This window comes from Medicago sativa, chromosome 2 (assembly GCF_051527215.1).
Source record: "Medicago sativa cultivar Bolivia chromosome 2, Bolivia_mono, whole genome shotgun sequence".
In the NCBI taxonomy this organism is placed as follows: domain Eukaryota; kingdom Viridiplantae; phylum Streptophyta; class Magnoliopsida; order Fabales; family Fabaceae; genus Medicago; species Medicago sativa.
The window spans coordinates 75,222,041-75,242,072 of NC_140750.1; the positions used below are offsets into that span (position 1 = coordinate 75,222,041).

General features: G+C 35.7%; 2 protein-coding genes across 2 annotated transcripts; one reads left to right on the forward strand and one right to left on the reverse strand.

Annotated features, from left to right (window-relative positions):
• Positions 1-13,578: 13,578 nt before the first annotated feature.
• LOC146950735 (vicilin-like seed storage protein At2g28490) lies at positions 13,579-16,824 on the forward strand. The gene is made up of 5 exons (XM_085746699.1): positions 13,579-13,930; positions 14,646-14,827; positions 14,923-15,000; positions 15,119-15,535; positions 16,182-16,824. The coding sequence occupies exons 1-5, from the start codon at positions 13,627-13,629 to the stop codon at positions 16,614-16,616; spliced, it is 1,416 nt and encodes a 471-aa protein (XP_085602825.1). The 5' UTR covers positions 13,579-13,626; the 3' UTR covers positions 16,617-16,824.
• A 157-nt stretch (positions 16,825-16,981) lies between these two features.
• Positions 16,982-19,669, reverse strand: LOC146950736 (protein NRT1/ PTR FAMILY 2.6-like). Its single transcript, XM_085746698.1, has 4 exons — positions 19,440-19,669; positions 19,086-19,303; positions 18,196-18,749; positions 16,982-17,843 (listed from the first exon to the last, which is right to left on the reverse strand). The coding sequence occupies exons 1-4, from the start codon at positions 19,534-19,536 to the stop codon at positions 17,060-17,062; spliced, it is 1,653 nt and encodes a 550-aa protein (XP_085602824.1). The 5' UTR covers positions 19,537-19,669; the 3' UTR covers positions 16,982-17,059.
• Positions 19,670-20,032: the final 363 nt, after the last annotated feature.

Here is a 20,032-nt window from a genome sequence, read left to right on the forward strand (position 1 = left end):
ATGGTAAAGTGTGTTTGTGTGTTTGAAGATGAAGGCTGGTCAGAGGCAATGTGTGTGTTAGAGGTTGGAGCTTGAACATTGACTAGAGAGATGTCAACCTCCATGGGAGTTGGTTGTGGGGAGTGTTCAGGTAAAGGTTGAAAGTCAGTTTCTGTTGATGGTTGTTGTGGTGAAGTTGATGTATGAGTGTTGAGTTGGGGGTCAATGGTAGCTGTTGGTGATTGTGGGGGTGTTGTGGGTTTATGTGGTTCAGGTGTTTGTTGATGGGGGTTTTCTGAAACAACATTTTCAGAAGCAGCTGCTTCTGGAGTTGCTTCAGAGGCCTTTTCTGAAGTAAATTTGTCTAAAGGTAACTCACATGAGTAGTGGAGAGCAAGACTGTCTAAGACAGAAGTGTCTTCTTCTTGCTCAGTTGCTTGTGGTGAAAGGGGTGAAATGGGGGTAGAGGTGACTGGAATCTGACATACCTTGACTGAAGAGCCAGCTACAGAAGTGGTAGCACTAGGTGCTTTCAGAACCGCTTCTGAAGCTTTATCAGCCACTTCTTTGACTTCTTCAGACTTCTTCTTGAGAAATTCATCACAATTCTCCAGTCCTGAAGCCTTGAGCCTTTGATCCCTTTCCTGATAGTGCTGATCTTCTTTCCTCTTTATCTCAGCTAGCATCTGAACAGCTTGCTCATTATCTTCTTTCTTCATATCAGAAGTCACTCTTTTCTCAGGAATAGAAGCAGCCCTTATTCTCTTCTTCTCCTGTAACTCTGATAACTTAAAAGCAGCAAATTCCTTAGCCATTCTGGCCTTGGCAGGAGTCAGCTCAACCATAGAGCTTTTTATATCAACAGGTGCCTTTTTCTTCTTCAGCTTGGGCTCAGCTTCCTCCTTTTCTATTTCATCCAAAGCTTCATCCAGTTTTTCCTTGTGATAAACTGTTTCAGCTTTCCCCCTCTTTCTTTTGACATCCTTCTTTTGCTTGCCCTTATCAGTAATTGCTTCTGATGCAGTGGCACTCTTTACCTTCTTTACTTTAGCAGGAACAGCTTCCTCCTGAGTGCTTGCATCTTCTTCCAGGACATACTCAGCTACTGATTGAACTAGGAAATCAGAGTCACTTTCCTTAAAGATGAGAGGAAAGTCCCTGATTATCTCAGTTTCAGCAGTTGTCATCTCTAACCACTTTTCATCTTTAGGGGCTTCTTTGATGAACTTCATAGAGCATAAGCTCCTGCTACTGATAGTCCTTTCAGCAGTAGAGACTTCGAAACATCTATCAGAAGCACTCCTTGTCCTTTTTAAGAACTCCAGCACCCTTCCTTGATAAAAGATTTCAGACAGCAATCTTCCATAGGGTACTTGTTTTCTTCCTCTGATAGTGCTTTCATTTATGGCCCAGCAGAGATGATCCATTACATATCTAGGGAAGTTTATCTTTTCCAGAATAGCCATGAAGTAAATTGCTAGCTTCTGTTGATTGTTAGGTTGGTCAGATCCTCCTGCTCTTTGAAAGAAGCAATCATTACTGAATTTCACCAACATCCTGTTGTGAATCTCCATTTCAGAAGGCTTTGCATCTTTCTTCCCACCCAAAAGAGTGTTGTAGTAACCTTGTAGCAGGACATCTTCCTTCCTGACTATTTCTTGGAATCTTCCCTCTGCATCCATCCTACAAGCTTTAGCTATAACGTCCTCAGTGATGGTTATAGGAATGCCCATCACTTCAGACCTTATTTCTAAGCTATCAAATGATGTAGGATTCATATCCATGACCATTTTCCCTTTCTTTGACCCAGCTTGTTTGCTTACGACTTTTGCAGGCTTTTCATTGTACACTTCAGCTTTTAACCAAAAGTCCTTGACCAAGTTCACATATGTTGGCCCATTTAGCATCTTGAAATACTCAGACAGCATCTGAGTCTCTATCAATCCTTCCATGTTTACTTCATACTTCTTGAGTGAAGCAAAATCCACCGGTGACTCTACTTGAACTATTAAGGATTCCCATGGAATATCCATAGTCTTCTCTTTGTAGATTGACCCAGATTCTGATACGCTTTGCTTGTTTGATGTAGATTCTGAAACTTTTGAGCTTGATGATGCCATTTGATGATTGACGAAGATTTGAAGCAGATGAAGATTTTAGGGTTCTAAGTTTTGAGAGAATGCGCTTACTTCGCAAGAGGTTTGAGAGCAAATGTGTTTGTTGTGAGTGAGTAGTGTGTGAATTGTCAAAGTGTTAAAAATAAAACGATTGCAATTCAAAAGAGACAAACAAACATAACATTAATGACAAAATTGGGGGCGCGTGAAAAGTACTTTCAAAGCTATTAAATCATCATTGCCCTTTTAGTTATACACCAACACATACAGGCCACGTAAGAAGTTCACAGAGTAACTACCAAATTAGTGGGCCAGAAGTTACTTTAAAAAGTAACTCCCAACGCTTCCACTAATTCAACTATTCAGAAGCAATAAATCCAGCTTCTGGACTTCAGATGCTGACGTCATCAGAAGCGAGTTTTCCTCAGAACCTCAATAGAGAGCTTCTGATGGACTACCGCTTCTGAACTAACTTCAGAACCTAAAATCCTATTCAGGAGCAAGCAAGCATTTAATCAGATACAAAGTGCATGTTCAAATTTTTCTTTATAAAATCAAATCTTTCAACAGTTAAAGGCTTAGTAAATATATCAGCCCATTGATTTTCAGTATCAATGAATTGTATATCTAAAATTCCTTTTTGAACATAATCTCTGATAAAATGGTGTTTGATTTCAATGTGCTTGGCTCTTGAATGCAAAATTGGATTTTTAGACAAACAAATAGCAGCAGTATTATCACAATAAATGGGAATACTGTTAGCAGTTATCTGATAATCTTCCAACTGATGTTTCATCCAAAGTAGTTGTGTACAACAACTTGCAGCTGAAATGTATTCTGCTTCTGCTGTAGACATAGCAATAGTTGTTTGTCTTTTGCTAGCCCAGGATATAAGATTATCACCCAGAAATTGACAATTGCCACTGGTTGACTTTCTTTCAATCCTATCACCAGCATAATCAGCATCACAGAATCCAATTAGCTTATAATCTAAGGATTTCCTATAAAGGAGTCCAAGATTAGTTGTTCCTTTCAAATACCTGAAGATTCTCTTGACAGCAGTCATATGAGATTCTCTAGGATCTGATTGGAATCTTGCACACAAGCATACACTGAATAAAATATCTGGTCTAGATGCAGTGAGGTATAACAAAGAACCAATCATACCTCTATACAGCTTCTGATCTACTTTAGCTCCTTCATCTTCTTTGCTTAAGGTGCACGTAGGGTGCATTGGAGTGTTCATCACTTTACAATCTTCAAGTTTGAACTTCTTCAGAAGCTCCTTTGAGTACTTTGATTGATGAACATAGACTCCATCTTTGCATTGATTGATTTGAATGCCAAGGAAGAACTTCAGCTCTCCCATCATGCTCATTTCAAATTCATCCTGCATTAACTCAGAAAATTCCTTGCAAAGAGATGCATTAGTAGAACCAAATATTATATCATCAACATATATTTGCACAACAAGAATATCTTTCCCAAGGGTCCTTCTGAAGAGTGTAGTATCAACCTGTCCTCTTTTAAAATCATTCTTGATTAAGAAATTACTTAGTCTATCATACCAAGCTCTGGGAGCTTGTTTCAAGCCATATAGTGATTTCTTCAGTTTAAAAACATGGTCAGGATATTTAATATCCTCAAATCCAGGAGGTTGCTTGACATACACTTCTTCTTCTATGACACCATTTAGAAATGCACTCTTGACATCCATTTGATATAATATTATGCCATGATTAACTGCATAGGAAAGAAGTAACCTGATTGCTTCCAATCTTGCAACTGGAGCAAACGTTTCAGTGTAATCAATGCCTTCTTGTTGACTATACCCTTGTGCAACAAGCCTGGCTTTGTTTCTTGTTACTTCACCTTGCTCATTCAGCTTGTTTCTGAATACCCATTTTGTTCCAATAATGTTCTTGTGCTGAGGTTTGGGTACCAGATCCCACACATCATTTCTTTGAAATTGATTCAACTCTTCTTGCATAGCTAGGATCCATCCATCATCTGAAAGTGCTTCATCAACTGTTGTAGGTTCAATCATTGAGATTAGTCCAATCATTGACTCCTCTTGTCTGAAATGTGATCGTGTTCTTCTTGGACTATCTTTGTTTCCAATGATTAGCTCCTCAGGATGTGAAGACTTGTGTTTGAATGTGTTTCTGGGAGGATCTACTTGATGTGAGCCATCTTGTGCTTCATCAGAAGCAGCTTCATCTTGCGCTTCTGATGTGGGTTCAGCTTCTGGATTATCTTCAGACTCAGCTATCTGATCAGGTTCTGGAGTAGCTTCAGGAACCTGTATCTCTGCAAAACTTTCACCTTGCTTTGAAGTTTTATCTTCAAGCTCCTTGTCATCAAATTTAACGTGCATAGATTCTTCAACACAGAGTGTTTCTGAATTATACACTCTGTATGCCTTTGACCTTTCAGCGTAACCTAAAAAGATTCCTCTTTGGGCCTTGGCATCAAATTTCTTTAGGTAGAGCTTGTTGTTCAGAATGTAACATGTACATCCAAATTGATGAAAGTAAGAGATATTGGGTTTTCTTCCTTTAAAGAGTTCATATGTTGTTTTCTCCAAAATAGGTCTAATATAGATCCTGTTTTGAACATAGCATGCTGTATTCACTGCTTCTGCCCAAAAATGTTTTGGTAAGTTGTTTTCATGAATCATGGTTCTGGCCATTTCTTGTAAAGTTCTATTCTTTCTCTCTACAACCCCATTTTGTTGTGGTGTTCTAGGAGAAGAGAACTCATGGAAAATTCCATGTTTTTCACAAAAAGCTTCAAATGGCTCATTTTCAAATTCTCCACCATGATCACTTCTGACTTTCAAAATTTTTGATTCTTTTTCAGATTGAATTTGAGTGCAGAAGCTACTGAATACATCACACGCAACATCTTTACTCTTTATGAATTTCACCCAAGTCCATCTGCTGTAATCATCAACAATGACTAATCCATATCTACTTCCATATAAGGATGCAGTACTCACTGGTCCAAATAAATCAATATGGAGTAATTCTAAAGGTCTTGAGGTTGAAACAATGTCTTTGGTTTTAAAAGATGATTTCACAATTTTCCCTCTCTGACATGCACCACAGAGTGCATCTGAATGATAGTCAATGTCTGGTAGCCCTTTCACAAGTTGTAACTTACTAAGCTTAGAGATTAACCTCCAGTTAGCATGTCCCAACCTTCTGTGCCACATCCATTTCTTATCATTCACTGATAGTAGGCAAACCACCTTCTGATCAGCCAGTTCAGAAAAATTGATTTTATAGACATTGTCAACTCTCTTTCCCTTGAACACAATGGATTTGTCTTTCTTGTTGATTACTGTACAGTTGGGTTTTTCAAAAAGCACATCATAACCATTATCACAAAATTGACTAATGCTCAAAAGGTTATGTTCAAGACCATCTACCAACCATACATTATTAATTGAGGTAGAGGAATTACCAATAGTTCCTGTACCTATGATCTTGCCTGACTGGTTGCCCCCAAATTTCACATTTCCTCCCTCTTTCATTGTTAGGCTGAGGAACATGGACTTGTCTCCTGTCATGTGTCTTGAGCAACCGCTGTCTAGGTACCATGATCTTTGCTTTGGCACTGCTCTTAGACATACCTGCATCATTGACATTTTTAGATTTAGGTACCCATTGTTCTATGGGTCCTGGAAGGTTAGTACTTAAGGCTTTACTCTTCACTTCTTGTACCTTGTGCTGTGAGTTGAGTTGCTTCTGATTAACCATCACCTTAGGTTTTGGTACTTCAGAAGCAGTAACTATCTTCTTCTGAAACTTAGACTTCAGAACCCCAGATTTTGGTTTCACCAGACTCTGAGGAATAGGTTCTGATCTTTTCAGGATCCTGACCTTTGAAGTCTTGGAATCAGATTTGATCATAGCCTTTGACTTAGAGTTCTTTGGCTTTGAAGTAATCTTAGCCTTAGGACTAGAAGCTTCAGGTTCTGATTGAACAACAGTTTCCAACTCAGCCCCTTCTGGTACAAAGAATGTTTTCAGACCTTCCTTGATGCATTCACAACAAGATTTTAAATTGGTTTTCTCAAGTTTCACTTCTGAAAAACCAATTCCTCTGCCGTTGTTCTTGTAAATGCTATAAATCATAGAAGCTACTCTGCTTCTGTCAATGCCAGATATAATAAAATCTTCAAGAGCAATTTCATGGTTACTTAAAGGTTTTTCATTACACTTATCTTGTAGCTTCTGACATAAGAACCTGAGCTGATCTTCATATGTTTTACACATGAAGTCAAAGCCCCTAAGTCCTTGTTCAGAAGCTTTCAGATCCAATAGAGTTGATTTTTGCTGTTGTACCAAATCAGCATATTTTTCTTTTAAATCCTTCAACTCATTGGTTCTTACTTCAAAATGTGTAAGAAGTTCTTTAAGTGACTCAACAAGTTCATCTCTGGGAATTTTGGAATATACCTCGTTTTCATCTTCTGAGTCTGAATCTGATCCAGCTTCTGAAGTTGCTGTTGCTACCAACCCAACAGCTACCTTTGCATCTTCATCAGCTTCCTCTTTATCAGATCCAGATTCACTACCCAAATCATCCCAGGTTGCCATTAAACTCTGCTTAATCTGCTTCTTGAGTTTGCTTGGTTTGAATGTAGACCTCTTTGACTTGTCCTTTGACTTTTCTCTTTGAAGATCAGGGCATTCAGCAATGAAGTGTCCAGGCTTCTTACAGTTGAAGCATCCCTTCTGATCTTCTTTCTTTGAGCTTCTGGAGTTACCCCTTCTGGAGAGAAACTTTCTGTTCTTCTTGGCCAGATATTGAAGTCTGTTTGAGAGCATGGCCATTTCAGCAGCATCTGGTTCAGAATCTGAACTTGACTGTTCTTCCTCTTCAGATTCAACCACTTTGAGAGCTTTTGATGACTTGCCTTTGGATGGAAGAGCTATTGATTTACTCTTCTTAGTAGACTCATGTTCATTAAGACTTAACTCATGAACTTTGAGAGAACTAACAAGATCTTCGACACTTAAAGTGTTTAAATCTTTAGCTTCCTCAATGGCAGTCACTTTTGGTCTCCATCTGGCAGGTAAGCTTCTGAGAATCTTGCTTACATGATCAGAAGCAACATAGCTCTTCTTTAGAATCTGTAGCCCAGAAACTAAGGTTTGAAACCTTGAGTACATCTCCTCAATAGTTTCATCATCCTTCATCTTGAATAGCTCATACTGATGTACAAGCAGAAGAGCCTTTGCTTCTTTGACCTTCTTGCTCCCTTCATAATTTGAACAGAGAGAAGCAAACATAGCTTTAGCAGTGGATTTGTCACTCATCTTCATATACTCTGCTTTGGGTATGGCAGTGACAAGGGCTCCTCTGATAATATGATGCTTCTTGTAAAGTTTCCTCAGTTCTGGAGTATGTTTCTTTCTATCCACAGCAGCTCCTTCTTCATCAAGGACTAAATCACCAACACCATCTTCCAGAATATCCCATAATTCTTCATCCAGGCTCATGATGTAACTGTAAAAGTTGGTCTTCCACCAAGAGAACTCTTCAGCATCTCCATTGAATTTTGGAACTTTTCCAACACTGGTTTTCTTACTATCACTATAATCATGTGAGACATGTTTATAGCTAGTATCACCAGAACCAGTAGGAGGAGGAGTAGACATGTTTTTCTCAGATCTTTGACTGTTGCACGGTTAAGTGATACACAACAAACCAGGCTCTAGATACCAATTGAAGGTGAGAAAAACACAAGAAGGGGGGGTTGAATTGTGTTTTGAAAAATTCTTCGTTCTCCTAAAAACTGAACACACTGATCAGAAGCTAAGCGGGACAGCTTCTGAAGTGATAATCAGAATCTAAATGCAGCGGAATAAAACAGAGAGAGAGAAGAAGAACGACACAAAGCAATTATACTGGTTCCTTCCACAATCCGGAAGTAGTCCAGTCCCCCTTGCACTTCCAAGGAGATTTCACTATGAGTAATATCTGATTACAAATGCTCAAGCACACAGGCAAGAGACTTCCAATGCTCAAGCACACAAGCAAGAGACTTCCTTTGCTCAAGAACACAATCAAGAGACTTCCTGCTCAAGCACAACTGCAAGAGACTTCCTAACTAAACAAAATTACACAGAAAATTGTTTAAGGTTGAACACTTGATATACAATCAGAGGTGCTCACAATACAAATCAGATACAGACTCAATGGACTTAAGAATTTCTAAGATATGACTTTGAGACACAGAAATTCTAAGTGAATGCAGAACAATTTCAGCAGAGGTTTGGTACTTGTGAAAATCTTGTGAGTCTTTCGTTCAGCGTTCTTGCATTACCAAAACTCTAGGTCTTCACTCCTTTATATAGAGGTGTAAAAGAGACGTTGTGAAATTGCCAGCACACCAAAGAGTCGTTAGTTGAGCTTGATCTTTCACCAATGATCTTTTGCCTGATTTGGTTGTTGTCCTATGAAGAACAAATTTGAAATCCATTCCTTATCCAAAGGAACATCTATGCAGGCGAGACCGTATTCTGGAGCTGTTTTCTTGTCCTGAAGCGTGGACACAAAACAGAGTAGTGGAGAACGTGGTTGTACAATTCGTACAAAGTACAATGTCAACGCTTTCGTCCAAATTGCAAGCACACGCCTTCAAACACCTTTGAAATGACCGTTGCAAACTCCACTAATCCTTTGTTTGTGTTTTCGAATCCAATAGACAGCTTTTGCAATGTAGATTCTTCAATCTTTGAATGTTCTTGCAAATCCAGTTGATCTTCAGCTTCTGGTGAAATAGCTTCTGATGAGGCAGCTTCTGATGATGCAGCTTCTGATGATATGACTTCTGCAGCTTCTGATGACGCAGCTTCTGATGATGTGGCTTCTGGACCTCTTGTCTTCAGAAGCATTATTCTTCAGGAGCAGCTTTACTTCAGGAGCGGTATTTCTTCAGGAGCAGCTTGACTTCAGGAGCGCTTTGCCTTCAGAATCATCTAAGCTTCAATTTCTTTTGCTCTTTATTTGCTCATTCAGAACCAATGATGATGTAACTTTATAATTATGGTCCTGTACACTTGAACAAATATTAGCTAGTCCAATTTACAATTTTTAATACCTTGTTATCATCAAAACTCTTTAAGGTTCATTGTTAAACACATTTTGTTCCAACAGTATGATGAAAACAATTTAGATCTAATGTATTTTCAATTGAGATCTACAATATTTGAAAGATTAGTGAGCTGTAGGTTTTGGTTAAATAGAATAAAGTGAGTAGATCAAATTTATCGATCTGGAGAAGGCGGGAAGGAAACGGCGATGCTGCAATGAGAAAAGTAGGGTTATGCACTTATGTTTCAATTGGCTTTTACCTAGCAAATTATTATTTTTTAATTCACAAAGGGAACACGTGAGGTACTTTCACTTTGTTGGGTGCAAAACATGCGAAGCATTTTATTTTATTTTTTGAAATAAACGTGAACCATATTATTATATCAATTGTACAAATTTTATCTAGTAAATATTTTAGCTAGTTATTCATTGTAAATAGGTTTAAATTTAAAAAATAAATTTGTTTAATGATGCTTTTGATATTTATATAAATGTCATGAGTTTTTTAGAACTTTTTATGGATCCGAGTCAACCGGTTTAATTTGGTTTAATACCTATATAAATTTTTTTAGAAGCCGAGTTATACAACCAAGTAATCAGGTTTCATCCGGTTCAGTCATGCGGTTCAACCAGTGACTCAGTGGTTCGACCAATGACTCAGTGACCCAGTGACCTTGCCGAGTCGACGACCGGTCCGGTTTTTAAAACTATGGCATCAGGTTTGGGAACCCCACTCACCATAGATGAAGCAACTCAACAAAGGCGTTTTGGGTGCTTTGCACGGGTTCTTGTTGATGTTGATCTATCCAAAAAACTCTGAAATTTTTGTAGTTGAAAGTCATGCCCTATCCATTGATGTGCAATATGAGAAGCAACCACTGTTTTGTGCTAATTGTAAGATCTATGGGCACAGCTTGCAAAATTGTATGAAATTGAACAACACTAACAATTATAAAGGCCCCTCAAAGCTGAAATCTAACGTTGATATGAATGGTAAGAAACAGATGGTTCAGGTTTTTTCTGGCAAGAAACTAGGGGACACTCCTTTGACTGGCGAAGCCACTGCTACTATTCCATTGACCGGAAACAAGCATGTTGGGAATGAGTTGATTGGATTGTTTAGTTATAGATGGTTTTCTTGGATAAAGCCGCGTCTATTAGGACTAGGGTTGTGATTTGATTGGATTGTTTTTATTAAGGCTTTGTTTGCGAGTTTTGAGGGGAAGAAAAGGAAAGGCTAAGGAGGGGAAGGGAAGGAAAGGGAGGGAAGGGAGAAAGGAGGGAAAACCTTCCCCTTGTTTGTGAGTTAAAAAACCAACAGGGAAAGGAAATGGAGGGCTTATGTTATAATTTTACTATTTTACCATTTTTTCTCTTAAAAACAATACATTGTGTTCTACTTAGTAATTTATCTTGAAATTAATTAAAAACAACTTATCTCATAAAAAATAAATTATTACGATCTATTTTTAAAAAACAGCTTATTTATAAAAATAAAAAAAAGCTTATTACGATCTCTTTTTTAAAAAACAGCTTATTCAAAACAACTTATTTATACAAAACAACTTATTACGATATCTTTTTCAAAAAACAACTTATTCAAAACAACTTATTCATACAAAACAACTTATTACGATCTCTTTTCAAAAAACAACTTATTCAAAATAGCTTATTTATGCAAAACAACTTATTACGACCTCTTTTTCAAAAACAACTTATTCAAAACAACTTATTTATCCAAAACAGCTTATTACAATCTCTTTTTTAAAAACAACTTATTCAAAACAGCTTATTTATACAAAACAGCTTAATACGATCTCTTTTTCAAAAGCAACTTATTCAAAAAGAGCTTATTTATACAAAACTGCTTAATACGATCTCTTTTTCAAAAACAACTTATTCAAAACAGCTTATTTATCCAAAACAGCTTATTACAACCTCTTTTCAAAAAACAGCTTATTCAAAACAGCTTATTTATGCAAAACATCTTATTACCACGTCTTTTGCAAAAACAGCTTATTCAAAACAATTTATTTATCCAAAACAGCTTATTACAACCTCTTTTCAAAAAAACAGCTTATTTATGCAAATCAGCTTTTTTGTTCAAAACAGCTTATTGAAAGAGTTCGTATTAAGCTGTTTTGTATAAATAAGCTGTTTTGAATAAGTTGTTTTTGAAAACGAGGTCGTAATAAGTTGTTTTGCATAAATAAGTTGTTTCGAATATGTTGTTTTTTGAAAAGAGATTGTAATAAATTGTTTTGTATAAATAAGCTGTTTTGAATAAGTTATTTTTGAAAAAGAGATCCTATTAAGCTGTTTTGTATAAATAAGATGTTTTGAATAAGTTGTTTTTGAAAAAGAGATTGTAATAAGCTGTTTTGGATGAATAAGTTGTTTTCAATAAGCTGTTTTTGAAAAAGAGGTCGTAATAAGTTGTTTTGGATGAATAAGATGTTTTGAATAAGCTGATTTTGAAAAAGATGTCGTTAAAAGCTGATTTGCATAAATAAGTTATTTTGAATAAGTTGTGTTTTGAAAACAGGTTGTAATAAGCTGTTTTGGATAAATAAGTTGTTTTGAATAAGCTGTTTTTGAAAAAGACGTGGTAATAAGCTATTTTTTGAAAAGTGGTCGTAATAAGCTGTTTTGGATAAATAAGTTGTTTTGAATAAGCTGATTTTGAAAAAGACGTGGTAATAAGTTGTTTTGTATAAATAAGTTGTTTTTGAAAAAGAGATTGTAATAAGCTGTTTTGCATAAATAAACTCTTGAATAAGCTGTTTTTTGAAAAGAGGTCTTAATAAGCTGTTTTGGATAAATAAGCTGTTTTGAATAAGTTGTTTTTGAAAATGAGATTGTAATTAGCTGTTTTGGATGAATAAGCTGTTTTCAATAAGTTGTTTTTGAAAAAAGGTCGTAATAAGCTGTTTTTGATGAATAAGCTGTTTTGAATAAGCTGATTTTGAAAAAGAGGTCGTTAAAAGCTGATTTGCATAAATAAGCTGTTTTGAATAAGCTGTTTTTTGAAAAAAGGTTGTAATAAGCTGTTTTTTGAAAAAAGGTTGTAATAAGTTGTTTTAGATAAATAAGTTGTTTTGAAAAGAGATCGTAATAATTGGGTTATATCTAAAATTGTCAATTTGAATTATTATGAGGGCAAAATTGTCAATTTGTATGTTTAACCCCCAAAACCCTCCAATTTGGGGGAACTTTAAAATTGAACAAATGAAGCCCTTCTAAACCCTCCAAAACCTTTCCCTTGTTTTTTTAAAACTCACAAACAACGGTTTACCTCTCCATAAGCCTTTCCTTCCCCTCCATTCCCCTCCAAAACCCAACTCGCAAACAAAGCCTAAGAGAATTGGAGTTGTCATCATTAAAGGGTTAGTGGCATCGCTTGTTGTTGGTTTGTCTTTCGTTCCTAGGTAATTTTTTACCATCTCTCTACATATAAATTGTATTTAATATTACTAAAATTTAATTCCTAAGGCTTTACCATCAACTATTTATTATATATGTACGTATGTTTCTCATGGCTTCTGTTTTGTAGCTTTTTTGGTCTTAGTGGTCGTTTGAAGCTCTCCTTGGTATTGTATAACTTTTAAGAGCTCTTTTTTTGGTTGAGTCGATTTAAGAGTGATCAGCAATGGTTAATTGTCAGCGACAGTTGAAAAAAAGAGCAATTTGAAAAGTGAAATTAGCAATTGTCATTCAAGTCCAACTTTGTTTGGACATTTTAATATAATTTCAAATTATCGAAAAATTTAATAATTAGAAAAGTAGTTATGCAAATCAAATTATCAATAACAATATATATTATTTCCAAAATGAATATTACATGTAAGATCAAAACACCCTGCATGTTTTATTTTTGTTAAAGGTAAGATTTAGGAGATAAATATGTTTATTTTTGTTAAAACTTGCTTGTAACAGACAAAAACACCCTGCATGTTTTAGAGATATTTTGACATAAAACTAACAAGTATGACTAATGTTATTTTGTACTTACTACAACATTAACACAATAAGAAAACAATTAAGAACATGGTCTAATTCTTTTTATCATTTCTTCTTACAAATAATTTTTCTAAACCCAAAACATCCAAAATTATAATTAATAAGAAGGAAAATGTTGCAATGGAGTAAAAGTCATAAAAAAAAAAAAAAAAAAGGCATGAATGTTGCAATAGTAGAAGTTTTCAATCATAAGACATTGTCTGTCCTTGATAGAATGTTTGTCTCCAAAATAGCACAATACATGGTCAACAAGATCCCTAAATTTCTACATATATGGCATGTGTCTCCTCCAAAAACAATTATCTCCCACTATCTTTTTATTATAAATAGACTCTCCTTGTTCAACCTTATCACTCAAGCTAGCTTCAAATTGTAAGCAATACAAAAATAGTCAAAAATCATGGGAAACAAAGCGCCTCTTTTGATCATGCTTCTTATTCTTTGTCATGGTGTATCCATGACAATGGCAAAGTGGGTGGAAGAAGATAGATCAAATGGACCTTCAACGCAAGACAAAAAATTGTTCTTGTTGCAAAACTCAAAGCGTGTGGTGAAGACTGATGCAGGAGAGATGAGAGTGTTGGAGAGTCATGGTGGTAGAATATCTGAAAGACGTTTACACGTTGGTTTCATTACTATGGAACCAAGCTCACTTTTTGTTCCTCAATATCTTGATTCTACTCTCATCATATTTGTCCTTACAGGTATCATATCATTGATCCATTTAGATTTTCAATATTAATCATATGTGCTAAAATTAATAGATTGAGAAGATATGAAAAAAGCAATTATAAGACAGTGTACAATTGAATGATATGGTACAAATATAGTGTTGAAACTCTAGCAACTAGCACATCATACCACCAATTAAAACATTTGTTTATAATAAAGTTATGGTAAACAAACATATCCCGGAAGTTTTTTAACTATGTTATTTGTGCGATGTACTATCATCGACTTTTGTAAACGACTAATATCTATTGAGGAATTCAGTTGGCCACCATTTTGGTTCTCACCTCCCAACCACTTTTATTTGATGGCAGAAGGTAATTGAGATCCATTTAGGGGGTTAACTTTATTCAACAAATGTTTTTTATGCACATCGACCAGAAATTGAACCCTGAACCAAATGATTTAGAGACCATATAACTGTGGTCACTTTGCATGGTAGAAATAACAAAAACCATATAAAACCTTGATAGTAGTTTTGGTTGCTTGAACAAAAAAACTGCACTGTATGATCTGCATGACTAAAAATCTTGGGAGTAACATAGTTAGATTTTTAAAATTTAAAGTGAAGTAAAAATATAGGAACTTGAGATCACTTGTGAAAATCCAAAATGTAATTCCTAGTTATAACTGTATGTTTGAAGTTTTAGAATTTAGGAGTTAAGGAGTTAAGTTGAAAATGGATTTCAGGGGAAGCAAAGGTTGGATTCATGTATGAGGATGAATTGGAGGAGAGTGAATTGAAGAAGGGGGATGTGTATCAAATTCCAGCTGGTTCTGCATTTTATTTGTCGAATATTGGGGAGGCTCAAAAACTTCACATTATTTGCAGCATTGACCCCTCAGATAGTTTGGGAATTGGTATTTTCCAGGTATATACAAGCATTTGAATAATCACTACCTTTATATATAATTTAATTAATCTTGCTAATCCATTAAATGATATGGTTTGTTTATATGTTTGTAGTCTTTCTATATTGGAGGAGGAGCTCCAGTGTCGGTATTTTCCGGATTCGAGCCTCGAATCCTTGAATCTGCATTTAATGTAAGGAAACTGACAAACAACTTCACTATGTGTTGGTGTCGTGTTCGATACCTGTGTCCCTGTCAGTATTTCATAGCTAGCAAACTTACTAATGTGTTAAATAATTAACTCTTCATAGGTATCAGGATCAGAGTTGAAGAAATTCTTCACAAGGAAACATGAGGGTCCAATTGTACACGTGGGCCATTCACATGCAAGTGCTTCAAGCATATGGACTAAATTCCTTCAACTAAAAGAGGATGAGAAATTGCATCACATGAAGAAAATGATGCAAGATCAAGAAGAAGATGACATTGAAGAAGTAAAGCAAAAGACAAGTTGGTCTTGGAGGAAGCTATTGGAATCTGTATTTGGAGAAGAAATAGAAAATGTGAAAAAGGACAAGGTTGCACATAAATCCCCTCGCTCTTGCAACCTCTATGACAGAAAACCAGATTTCAAGAACAGTTATGGTTGGAGTGTTGCTCTAGACGGTTCTGATTATTCACCACTTAAAAGTTCCGGCGTTGGAATTTATCACGTCAATCTCAAACCGGTACGCTATCCTATTATATTTATATGTTTATTTGTAAGGATCTAGGTTGTGTGTAGTCATAATCCCGTTATTGTAACCGGTCAGCCAGATCTTAAACGTTCAATCAAGATCAGACTGTCTAGATGTGGCAGACAACTGGCTGCGTTAGTCACATTGCACACAATTCAAATCCAGTTCGCAACATTCTTTCAAATAGATGTCCTTGACGGGTTTGGATCCTCCCCAGTCACATGAGAGTCCGGTGAAATCATGTCCATTCAAAATGAATGCATGTGAGAATGTTAAATGATGATAAATGTTACAAATAAGAGAGACAAAATAATTAATGGTGCAGATTATGTCACTGCAGAAAACAGGAGAGATTTCCGTAGGAGGAAATCCATTCCCGTCCTTGACAACCAGTTGGATAGAAACATAATTGTTTTTGATGTTGTCATAAAGCAATTGAGGTTTGCATCGACAACATTTTATTGTGATTCTTCACAAAGGATTGCGATGCAGCTGTTACCGTGACTAATATTTAAAACCTTGCTTCTCACAATTAATCAATAAAATATACTTAATATAAACTATGTAATATGTCGACTATATTTATTTATTGCATAACAAATATAATTGATTCTTTTGCATTTGATCTATATGGCAGGGATCCATGATGACACCCCATGTAAATCCAAGGGCAACAGAGTATGGCATAGTGATAAGAGGTTCTGGTAGAATTCAAATAGTGTTTCCAAATGGAACCAATGCAATGGACACACATATTAAACAAGGAGATGTTTTCTTTGTACCAAGATACTTCGCATTTTGCCAAATAGCATCAAGCAATGAACCACTTGATTTCTTTGGGTTCACAACTTCAGCTCAGAAGAATAAGCCACAGTTTTTGGTTGGTGCCACGTCACTTATGAAGAGCATGATGGGACCTGAGCTTGCTGCTGCTTTTGGAGTGAGTGAGGATGCAATGCAAAACATCCTTAATGCGCAACATGAGTCTGTTATACTACCCGCAGAACAAAATTATGAAAACGATTTAGAGCATTCCGAGATGATTCCAAAGATTGTCACAATCATGACATGATGATTATGGAGATTGAATAAGACGGTGTTGAAGTTATAAGAGGGACTAGATTGTTAGAACTAGAAGTCTATTAGGCTTTTGCTTTTTCTTTTTGTCATGTTCTTTTGTTGTTTGTTATTCTTGGCCATCATTATTATGTTTTCTGTTAATGAGATCATTATCATATTATTTTGGGAATAATGAATAAGACAAAATTCTTCCACCACCACCACCTTCCTCCCCTTGTAGATCTCTACAAAAAAATTCCTGTGAGTGTTAACTGTTACATGAAATTTGTTCTTATGCACGAGTAATTATTCAACAACTAAATGATTGACACTAGTATAGATGCAATGTATGTCATGGATAATATTTTTCATAGAATGTAAGAGAGAAGAACTTATTATCATTATTGCTTACTCCAAACATAGCAGTGATAACATTTATCATAACATCACATCCTCTTAAACATTTTCATACTTGTAAGCATAAGAACAAAATAAGTAATACACAAAGTTGATACCCCCGAGTACGACTAACATCCAGTACACATTGTCGATCTTCCCGTGATTTATGTCATCAGGTAGCCAATCAGTACTCCTATGAACTTGGTCAATTAAAGCATTGCTCAAGTAAAAAGCAATCCCTATAAGCATTGAAACCGCTGCAGTTGATGTGCTCTTTAGTGATTGTGGAAATTGTTGATAATAGAATGTAACTTGTCCTGGAAAATGAAAAGCTTCTCCAATACCAACCAACACTAATTGTGGAAACAACCATAACACAGACATTGAAACATCATGCACACGTGCTAATTTGAGTCTCTTCGATTCAACAAGAGCAGAGACCACCATGCCAAGAACATTCAGCACATGTCCTACTCCTATTTGTTGGAGCAGCTTAGGCGATTTTCCAGTAACCTTATGCCAACCTGGCAATATCATCCTGTCAAGAAAAGTGAGGAAAATGGGTGCTGATATTAAGACTATAACAGAAATAGAACCAGCTGGGATTTTAAAATGGGATCCTAATGAACGATCCATCACTAAAGCTTGAAGTATAATGAAGTCCATTTGCATTACTATTGGAATTGATAGGAATAGACTTGAAGTCCATAGTGGTAATATTCCAATTATTTTTTTGAAATCTTCCACTTGTTGAATTGTGCATAGTCTCCATGGTGATTTCTTAATTGTGCCATCTGAGTGTAGATCTGCATCAGTTATTAGAGCTGCACGGTTGAAAAACCTGCATTTGGATATAGATCAGCACATGATATATAGCAAAACTTTACAAGCATGTTCTTTGGATAAATAGCTTAATGAGACGTTTATTTATAAGTTATTGTTATAACAAAAGATAAAATCAAATTAAATTGTTTTTATATAAGCTATAAGTTTCATTTTAAGCATAAACGAAAGTGCAGAAGCAATACATAACAGAATAGACATCCTAACAATGTTGGACCCCTAAACTGTCAGCTATCATTTGTATATAAGCTATAAGTTGTTCTTATATGAGAATAAGATTATCTGCATTCAAGGTTACTACGTTCCCCTACATTTGAACTATGAGAATAAGTGTGGTTAATACTTAGTACCTTAATCCTTTTCCCGGTATTGGCGGAGGCAGCACTTGAATCAAAACATCATGACCAGAAGAACTACCGTAGTAATCCTCTACTCTGGAAGAGAGCTTACACCTCCACTTACGAGCAGATGCAACAAAAACACGTCCCAAATCCAAAATCGCACTTCCCTGTGGCTTTTCAGCCCGATAAAATCGATAACCCAACACAAAAACAACCAAACCAACAAAGGCAACCACAGCACAGATACCAAATCCTATAGCCCAACCCAAATTATCTTCGATGTAAATAATTCCGGTTAATGCAGCTCCTGAAGCAACATAGAAAGTGAAGAAGTACCAGTTGAAAAATATTCCTTGATGTTCTGGTTTGTCAAACTGATTTGCACCTAGTGATGCTGCTGTGAAACGTGAACCACCAAATCCAATTGATATTAATAATATGCTTATGTATAAAACTGTGTATTGGATTCTTGTTGGTGGTTTGCATGTGATGGATGAACCATTGCTGCATGGATGAGGCTTTAAGGAATTGATAGTTGCCGTCAAGAATAATAGAATTGTGCCCTGCAAGTGCAAAGGTGAAAGTTTAAAAGAGATATTACCACAAATAAGTGTATGTTTAGTTATGAAAATGCACATCATAAAATAGGACATTTGGCACGCTGGGACACAAATTCGAACATGCAATATCCAACTTGAAAAAAGTAAACAAACGTTCTAATGACTTACTCAAAAACCACTTCTAAAAAAAGAACGTAATAGAGGAAATATGTGATGACTGATGATGGAATAGACTAACCATATTAGATGTAAATATTTATCTTAGTCACACTAGCTATTAGTCTATCGTGACAAAACAAAATGCTAGCAACATAATTTGGATTGATTGTTAAAGTTTACCAGCAATAAAATACAAGAAGAAGCAAAGGCAACAGAGAAAGAACCAAAGAAAGAATCAGCAACGATTGCGGCCACTACTGGAAATATACTGGTGCTTCCAACGACAACATTATAAATTTGAGTTGCAGTGATGCTCTTTATATTGAATTCTCTTGTAAGATATACAATCAAGTTTCCCACTATTCCATTGCTTGCAAGTGACATCCCCGCTATCATACCTATAGTTAATCAACAGTATAAAATAAAATATAAACATTTATCTAATAAGACTCAAACAAAATGATTTTGATGTGTAAAAGTGAGTGAATTAATAATGTTGATGAGTTAAAAAATGAAAGGTAAAAAGAGAGAGACCAATGAAGAAGGGGAAACTTATCCAACCGCCGCGCTTTCTTCCATTACTCAAGCTCTCATCTGCTTCTTTTGAGGATGCTGCTACCTGACCATCCATTGTTGCGCACTTCGCTTCTTGTGCTGTGTAGTGTTCTTTTTATAGGAAATGTTGATTTACACTTTCTATTATTCTTCTAGTTAAGTATTATGTTTTTCTCTTAACATTAGCCTCTGTCAAAAACATGCAGAATAAATTAACATTTTGTTGGGAAAGAATATATAACTTGTCTATACAAAACAAAAGTGAACGTCAAAAAAATTTCACAAAAGTGAACTAAGTGTTGTTCATTGTATGAGATTATTTGGGAACAATTGGTTTGGAGAGTTGGTGCAAAATCACCATCAATAAGAAGTTATCAGTAACATTTTAGTAAATGTGGGAAGATATATAAATGTTGAATAAATTAAAGTAGATGTAGTAGTTTCTTTTTTTTGTTCCTTTTCTAATTTCTAGTATGCATTATGCTAAGATAAACATTGGTTAACCTCACTTGAGATGTAAGCTTGGTCCACCATCCATGTTTTGCATAAGGTTAATGGCTAAGGTGATACAC

Coding starts and splice junctions, on each gene's coding strand:
- LOC146950735 (XM_085746699.1), top strand. CDS start 13,627: ATGGGAAACAAAGCGCCTCTTTTGATCATGCTTCTTATTCTTTGTCAT. Junction 14,828..14,922: donor TGGGAATTGGTATTTTCCAG/GTATATACAAGC, acceptor ATATGTTTGTAG/TCTTTCTATATTGGAGGAGG. Junction 15,001..15,118: donor TCCTTGAATCTGCATTTAAT/GTAAGGAAACTG, acceptor AACTCTTCATAG/GTATCAGGATCAGAGTTGAA.
- LOC146950736 (XM_085746698.1), bottom strand. CDS start 19,536: ATGGATGGTCAGGTAGCAGCATCCTCAAAAGAAGCAGATGAGAGCTTG. Junction 19,304..19,439: donor AAGTTTCCCCTTCTTCATTG/GTCTCTCTCTTT, acceptor GATTAACTATAG/GTATGATAGCGGGGATGTCA. Junction 17,844..18,195: donor ATACCGGGAAAAGGATTAAG/GTACTAAGTATT, acceptor ATCCAAATGCAG/GTTTTTCAACCGTGCAGCTC.